The sequence below is a fragment of the Balaenoptera musculus genome, chromosome 14 (assembly GCF_009873245.2).
Source record: "Balaenoptera musculus isolate JJ_BM4_2016_0621 chromosome 14, mBalMus1.pri.v3, whole genome shotgun sequence".
NCBI classification, from domain to species: Eukaryota; Metazoa; Chordata; class Mammalia; order Artiodactyla; family Balaenopteridae; genus Balaenoptera; species Balaenoptera musculus.
Window position 1 is genome coordinate 89,723,103 of NC_045798.1, and position 7,971 is coordinate 89,731,073.

General features: G+C 67.0%; 1 protein-coding gene across 1 annotated transcript; it reads right to left on the bottom strand.

The window, feature by feature from the left end:
* Nucleotides 1–2,233: 2,233 nt before the first annotated feature.
* Nucleotides 2,234–5,825, bottom strand: LOC118906751 (spidroin-2-like). The gene is made up of 7 exons (XM_036874310.1): nt 5,437–5,825; nt 5,233–5,351; nt 3,961–4,014; nt 3,170–3,419; nt 2,883–3,031; nt 2,663–2,783; nt 2,234–2,507 (listed from the first exon to the last, which is right to left on the bottom strand). The coding sequence occupies exons 1-7, from the start codon at nt 5,823–5,825 to the stop codon at nt 2,234–2,236; spliced, it is 1,356 nt and encodes a 451-aa protein (XP_036730205.1).
* Between the last annotated feature and the right edge of the window lie 2,146 nt (nt 5,826–7,971).

The window sequence follows — 7,971 nt, forward strand, 5'->3', positions numbered from 1 at the left end:
CGGCTCCAGCGCTGGGAGCTGCTCGGGGTCTGAGTGCTGTGCCGGGACCCTTGGTGTGCCCGAGGCCCCCAGGGCTGGGTCCCACAGGAGGAGGAGTGATGCCCAGAGCTGCTCAGACTGTCCCACCAGCACCTCCCAGGTGGCCGGTCCTCCCCTGCCCACCGGGCGTCGCTGTTTCCGCTGCTCGCAGAGCAGAGCTGCAGGTTTGTGGGGATCTGGGGCCAAGGGAGGAACTTGTGCTCAGGACCCAGGGGGGACCTGGGGGAGGCCGGTGGGCCTGAGAGGGGACAGGCGAGGCGGGCTCACGGCTGTGCCAGCCACGTGCCCTGAGAAATCCCGGACGTCTCACCCAGGGTTGGGCGCTCACCCACGTGGCCTGACGGGGGCAGGTGGACGGGCTCCCCGCCTTGGAGGGGCCGGGAGGAGGCGCCTGGGGGTGGAAGGGGCTGGAAGGCCTGGCGGCGGGGAGGGAAGGGGTGACAGGACGCAGGTGACCAGGAGGGGGGCTGTTTGCAGGCCGGTAGGTGCGTCCTCTAGAGGATGTGAAGCAGACGCAGCGGCTGGAGCGGGCGGGTGGGCGGGCGTTCCCCCTGAGAGCCCAGGTCCTTAGTTTGACTGTAGCTGGGCGTGAGGAGCGCTGGTGACGGAGGGAGGGGGACGGTGGGTGTGAGGGGGGCCCAGTCTCCACCACCGTGTCCCCGAGAGCCTGGACGTCACTGGCCCCCATTACTGTGTGAAGTAGACGGATGGGTGGGGGGGTCAGATGGACGAGTGGAGGGGCGGACAGGCGGGTGGATGGATGACAGGCGGGTGGAGAGATGAGGGGGTGGGTGGTGGGTGAACGGCTCTTCCGCAGCCCCTGGAGGTGGCCCCGTCCTATTCCAGACTCATGACCGTCATCAGTGTCTCTGAGTCAGGGCTGCACTGTGTCCGCCGAGCCTGTGAACTCGCCCGGCGGCGCCCCGGGGGACGGGGGTGCGGGCTGCGGAAGTGGCCTCTGCTCCTTCCAGCTGGGATGGCCTGCGTCGCCTGCCCGGGCCCCTGCTGGGCCTCCAGCTGTGGGAGGGCTCAGGGACCCCGCCAGGGAGTGCCACCCCCGCCCCGTGGGAGGGTGGCTGGAGCTCCCTGCACCTCAAGCCCGTCCCCTGAGCCACGTGGGTGCAGGCGTGTCCCCAAGTCCTGTCCGGGGGCCCCTGTGCGACCTTCGGCTGGCCCCCCTCCCTCGCTCCACCGAGAGGCCCTGGAAAGGCCCCTGTGCTCTGCGGACCAGGGACTTGGGTCAGGGCCTGCTACCCTGTCACCCCGTCCCACCGGAACCCCAGATGGTCCAAGGGCAGGACCCCGAACAGAGCTGGGGCCCCTTCACCCTCTCAGGCTCCGAGTACACCGGAACCCGCGAGAGGCCCAGCCCGGGCCCTGGGACAGGGTCACCCGCTCGAACCCAGCGTCGTCCCCCCGGACGCGGCCTCGGTCTGTCCACTCGGCCTACCAGGCCACGCCTTGGGGGTCACTGCCCCAGTGACTCGGTGCCCTGGTGCACCCGGCCTTGTCCCCATCCCAGGACAGCGCCGGACAGACAATGAGGGATGGGGAGACTGAGGCTTGGGGAGGTTTAAGGGATTCCCCACCTGGCCCATGGCCGCATCCCCAGCCCGTGCAGGTAAGGGCTGGGCGGGGACCCCGGGGCCCTCGGGCACAGGGTCAGGCTCTGTTCCCCTGGAGCCACAGCGACCACACCCCCCTTTCCTGCACGCGGGCCGCCTGGGGACACCGTGGCCAGAGGACAGGCCTGGCATGTCCTCGATCCCAGACACGCCTCGGCCTCGGGTGGGGAGGGTCCTTCACTGACACCACCTGGTCCCCACAGTCAAGGCCGGCAGCCCCGAGCCCCTCAACACAGCCCAGCCCCTCGCTCAGGAAACAATCCTGTGTCCCCCAAACAGGCGGGACCCTGGGGCGCTGCTGGACGGGTCCACACCTGGGCGGGACCTTCCTGCATGTTCTCTCCTGAAAGCTCTTTATCTTGGAATGATTTAGACTCGGGAAGCTGGCTGTCCATGCGAGGAGGACCGTGCTGGGCTCCCCTACTTCCCACTAAATCCTGGTCTGAGCCCTCCGGTCGGGAAGTTTCCTCGTGTCCCTCTGTCCGGCTGTGGGGAGCTGGGCGGGGCGCCCATGCCCCGGGCTTCTGGGCAGGGCTGGGACGGGCCCGGGGCACGGTGGGCAGGTCGTATCAGTTTGTGTCCTCAGGAAGGGGGTGCGGTGGCTGCTCCCCTGCGATCCCGCAGTCGCCGGGCACTTTGGGGCCCAGCGGGCCCTGCTCAGCCGAGCTCCGGCCGCCTGGCTGGGCTCCGATAAACAGGAAACGCCTCGGCCACCGCGCCCCGGGGAGCGGCTGTAATTCCGGGAGATTCCAGCAGGTGGCGCTGGAAGCTAAGAAATGCCGCCCACGGCCCGCAGGGTCCAGGCTGACGTCTGGGCTCTTAGGATCAGGGCGTCTCCTTGGGCTGCAACAGCCGAGCCCAGAAAGTGTGATTCCCTGAGGGGCCGGGGTTCGTCGCCTTGAAGAACCTGCCTTCACCCGGGCGTTTGTGTCCACGCGGCGTCCACTCTGCCTGCATGGGGCCCGGGGTACCTCCTCATAATAAAGCCCAGGCGGCACCTCCCCCCGTCCTCCCGGGGAGACCCCGCCAGCGGCCCCGCGGCTCCTGCCCCCGTCCCAGTGGAGGGGGGCTCCTGGTGGGCCCGGAAGGCTCTCGGGCCTTGGGCCTTGGAGACGACGGCTGAGCGGAACCACGGGGCCCAGAAGGACCGAGGTCTGGAAACAGTCCTCCCTGAGCTGCAGGATTTTCCGAATTTTTAAAACCAGAGAACAGCCCCACTCCACCCCACCCCCGGCGCTCTTTTCCAAGGCTGTTCCCGGAACCGGCCGCCTGGGCTCCGCAGCTGCAGCCGCAGCCCGTCCCCACGCTGCTTTCGGGTCCCGGGGCCCTCATGGCTCAGGGAGGCCGGGAGGCCACAGACGCCAGGCCTAGCGCGTGGCAGGGGCACCTTGAGGGCACTTGTGGACGTGGACGGCCCCCGCCTGCCTCTCCCGTTCCCTCTGCCGGCCACGGGGGGGCGGGAGGGACACCGTGGACGGCTCTGAGCCCCCGGGGACAGGCGTCACGTGGCTGCTGCCCGGCCCCCAGGGTCGCAGGAGGCTCCGCCCACCGCGGGCCGCCCCGGGACACGTGGCGGCCGGCGCCCGCATCGGTCATCCATCTGGCCCCCTCCTCGGGCCGCTTGGAGCTCCACGTCTGTCCACCTGGCGGGGTGGCCAGTCAGTTCCGGAGGCAGAGGCGGGTTCGCGGCCAGAAGGCCCCGGGCTGAGGCCTGGGCAGAACTTTGGACCTTCTGGGCCGACGAGCAGACACGACCTGAGCAAAGGATGAAGAAAAGGCCAGAACCGGCAGGGGAGCGGCGCCGGGGACGCCAGGCCACCACTACACAGGGCCCTGCGGGAGGGGCTCCCGGTTCCCGGGCGTGGACGGGCCCCCTCGCCCCCCGCGGCCCAGCTGAGCCCCTTCCGTGTTCACTCAACACGATGCCCTCAGCAGAACCCGAGGGGCCGTCGTCCCAGCCGCGACCCCCAGCGTCCTGGGAAGGGGCCCCCAGGCCCTGGACCCGAGCTGGGCCCCCAAAGCACCGCCAACCAGGTGGAAGGACAGAGGTTCACCCCCTCGGGTCTGGAGGCCGGGAGTCGGAGTGAGGCGGTGTCCAGGGCCGCCCTCCCTCCCAGGCTCAGGGGCCCCGCCTGCCTCTTCCCGCCTGGGCTGCCGCGCTCCTGGCTGTGGCCGCGGCGCTCCGACCGCTGCCCGCGCCCTCACCCCCGCCACTCCCTGCGCGTCTGCGTCCAAAGCCCCGGGTTCTCTGAGGACGCCGGCCGGTGGGTGGGGTCTCGCTCCGGGACGGCCTCACCGTGACCGAGCCCATCTGCAAAGACCCCTCCCAAGTCCTGCGATCCCGGGCGACCTGCAGGGGGTGCGGGACACCTCAGCACTGTTGATTCGGAGTGACTTGATATCACTTCAAGGGTTCCAGTCTCTTCCTGACCCGAAGGTGCAGAGAAATCGCCAGCCAAGCACTGAGACGGTTTTAAGTCTGTGATGGAATCAGGTGCCAGGGCTGCGCCCTCGCAGCCACACTGTGCCGGGGACCCTGTCCCCTGCCTGGCACCCGGCCCTGCCACCCGACCCCGCCACCCGACCCCGAGGAGCTGGATCTTGAGAAAAGTCAGACGCCTGGGTGGCTGAGTGGAGCCGCGGCGTTTAACCTGTTGGCTCCCAGGAGCCGCCGGGGGTTTCTGTAAAGCTGGGGGCTTCTGGGCACAACTGCAGGGGTACCGTCCACACACAGGTGAGCTGCACTGTGGGACGTCCCCTCAGCCCCGACGTCCTCCCGTCCTGAGTGGTCCTGACTGTCGCTCCGAGGGGAGTGGGCTTATCTGAAGACACCAGGGAGCGGGGGTCCTCTGGGCGTCTGGAGGCTGTTGCCGTGACGACGACTTTGGGTCTCGCCCCAGGACAAGGGGTGCCATCCTTCTTACTGTTTTCCTCGAACAGGAGAGGAAGGCAGCTGCGCCCCTAGACCCACAGCCCTAACTGGGGCGACATCTCACAGCCCGGCGTGCAGCCTCCTGGCCCATGAGCCTGGGTGAGGCCCCCGCTCCAGCTGGTAAGTTCCACCCTCATCCGAAACCACGGAGCAGAGTAACCAGCAAATGTCGAGTTTACCTGCCCCCCCCGGCCCCCCCGGCCTGAGCACCTGCTCTGCGGCAGGTCCTGAGGAGGTCCTGCAGGAGGGAGGAGGTCTGGAGGAGATTCTGGAGGAGGTCCTAGAGAAGGTCCTGGAGGAGGTCCTGGAGGAGGGAGGAGGTCTGGAGAAGGTTCTAGAGAAGGGGAGGTCCTGGAGGAGGTCCTGGAGGAGGGAGGAGGTCTGGAGAAGGTTCTAGAGAAGGTCCTGGAGGAGGGAGGAGGTCCTAGAGAAGGTTCTAGAGAAGGTCCTGGAGGAGGTCCTGGAGGAGGGAGGAGGTCTGGAGAAGGTTCTAGAGAAGGGGAGGTCCTGGAGGAGATCCTGGAGGAGGGAGGAGGTCTGGAGAAGGTTCTAGAGAAGGTCCTGGAGGAGGTCCTGGAGGAGTTTCTGGAGGAGGTCAGCCCAGGACACCGTCATCACCCTCCACCCACGTCTCACTGACGTCCTTGGAGCGGCTCCTGTTTTTCTCTAAGGATCCGTGGTTTTCAGTCCCCGAAGGTCGTGAGGCTGCGTCACTGTCACGGTGCCGAGGCCACTCGGGAAGAGCCACCAGCTTCCTGAGGGAGGTGACGGCCCACAGGTCGTGGGTGCGTCCCGCGCGGCCACCAGCTCGAGCTCAGCGCGCCCACTTCCAGGCCCCACTTGGCGGGATGTGAGGCGCTCGTGCCCAGCAGACTGGATGGGCCCCTTGGTTCAGGCGCCACCGCCCCGATGCCGAGGACCCTGGGAGCCTGGCGGGGGCTCCAGGGGCAAACCTCCCACTCCTCCCCGGCCAACCTGCGTCCTCGGCCCGGCCCTGAGGTCCCACTGCCCGGCCGCCTGGAGCCCGTGCCGATGGCGGGGCTGTGAGGTCCCCAGCTGGCCGTCCCACACCCCGCCGCCTCCGGGCGTGAAGCCTGTAGCAGGAGCCTTTCGGCAGGGGTGAGGGGCTCCCCCCGCGACCTGAGGGCGGCCACCTCCTGCCAGCAGGGCGTCCCGGGGGTGCCGGGACCCCTCCTGCCCACCGCCTGGCACCCCACGTGGGCACACATGCCCGGCTGTGGATTCCACCCCCCTGAAATCGCCGGAATATTCTGACTGATGCCACCCCCGCCCCTCGGGAGTTCTCACTGCCCCCTGACCATCCCCCCCAATTTGTGACAAAATGAGAAGAAGCTGAAATGGCAGCAAGAAGGAGGCAGGTGACCCGGGCAAGCCGAGCTCCGTCTGCCATGCGGGTCAGGGTTCAGGGAGATGGCGGCCGAGCCGGGTTTCCGGGTGCAGGCTGGAGGGGTGGGCCCGGGCGTGGGGCCCACGGGGGGCGGGGCAGCTGCCGGGTGCTGGGACCTGGGGCCGGGCTCAGGCTGGTTGGATCCGGACACAGCGCTCGCAGGGTGACAGGCCTCCAGAATGCGTTGCTAACCCTCCCTGGGGGCCCCTCGCCTGGACAATCCCCCCCCACTCCCCACCCTCCCACCCCAGCACGTGGCCCTAGCGGTCTGCAGGACGTGCTGCCCTCGGCCCAGGGACCCTGTTCCCAGAGCCTCCAGCTCGGGGTACCCACATGGGTCCTCAGGAGGAAACTGGGGAGGGTGGACAGTGGGCGGACACCCAGCTGGTGAGCTTGGTGGGAACCTGCAGCCATTTCAGTAACCACATCCCCAGGCTGGTGGGTGAGCCACTCAGCTGCAGACCCCACCCCCCCGGGACACCGGCGCCATCGAAGGCCCCTGTCACACTGCCCAGTAGGGGCAACCAAGGCCCAGCCCACCTCGAAGCCTGGTGCCCAGCGTGACCAGATCAGGAGGACACCCCGTGAGGACCACAGTTGAGAGCACGGCTACGTTCATCATTAAAGAGCAGTGATGGGGCTTCCCTGGCGGCGCAGTGGTTAGGAATCCACCTGCCAATGCAGGGGACACGGGTTCGAGCCCTGGTCCGGGAAGATCCCACATGCCGCGGAGCAACTAGGCCCGTGAGCCACAACTACTGAGCCCGCGTGCCACAACTACTGAAGCCCACACGCCTAGAGCCCGTGCTCTGCAACAAGAGAAGCCACTGCAATGAGAAGCCTGCACACCACAACGAAGAGTAGCCCCCGCTCGCTGCAACTAGAGAAAGCCCGCGTGCAGCAACAAAGACCCAATGCAGCCAAAAATAAAAATAATATAAATAAAAAATAAATAAAAAAAAAAAACAAAACAACGATGACGAGGGAGGGACAGAGACAGGGAGACAGAGGGGGCCCAGCCACAGATCCACTCCTGACGGGGACGAGAGAACCCCCGGGTTATTTCTTCACTCCCCCAGGCCCAGAGCCCGTGAGGCTGTGGCCATGCCCTTTGTCCTTGGGCCCCAGAGGCCTTGGTTCTCCGCCTGCGCTGGGACGGGCGCCGTGTCTTCTCTGGAGCGCCTCCAGCCTGGAGCTGACTGCACCCCAGGTGCCGGGCCTGGAGGCCCCCCACCGCCCCTCCCCGCTGCCCCGGGCCCTGCCAAGGTCCGGCCACCAGGCTGGAGGTCTCACCGGAGCGCGGATCCCCGGAGGGGAAGTTGTTGAGAACCTGTCCAGAGCGGCCACCGCGACGCCACCTACAAACCAAGCACAAGCCGCTGGTCCCTCGAAGAGCCCAACTCAGAAGCACCGTGGGATCCAGAAACCCCACGTCTGGGCATGTCGCCCAGAGACTGAAGGCCGGGTCTCAGGGGGAGTCCGCACCCACGGTCAGGCCAGCACCGCTCCCACAGCTGGAAGGTGGACATGACCCAAACACCCGTCCACGGGCGAGTATGGAGGACAACGTGGTCCCTGCGCACGACAGAATCTGACTCAGCCTCGAAGGGGAGGAAACTCTGAGCCGGGTACAACCCGCGTGGACCTTGAGGACATGACGCTGAGTGAGATAAGCCGTCCCGAAAGGACAAATCCTGTGGGATTCCACTTACACGAGGGGCCTGGGCTAAGCAGGCGAATTCACAGACAGAGTGACGGTGGGGAAGGGGAGGGGAGCCGGCGTCGCTCGGGGACCGAGTGTCAGTTTGGGAAGATGAGAAAGCTCTGGAGACGGATGCTGGTGACAGTGTGAAGGTACTTAACGCCAGTGAACTGTACACTTAAAAATGGTTAAGATGGTAAATTTTTGTTATGTGTATTGACACAAGTTTTAAAGAGACAAGCACAGTACAGGCTCTCTTGCTGTC

Excerpts from the sequence above, each read along its gene's own strand:
- LOC118906751 (XM_036874310.1), bottom strand. The coding sequence starts at position 5,825 with ATGTGTGCCCACGTGGGGTGCCAGGCGGTGGGCAGGAGGGGTCCCGGC. Across the intron at positions 5,352-5,436 it reads AGCGCCTCACATCCCGCCAA|GAAGCTGGTGGCTCTTCCCG; the intron begins GTGGGGCCTGGA and ends CACCTCCCTCAG. Across the intron at positions 3,420-3,960 it reads TGCAGATGGGCTCGGTCACG|GTCGTGTCTGCTCGTCGGCC; the intron begins GTGAGGCCGTCC and ends TCCTTTGCTCAG.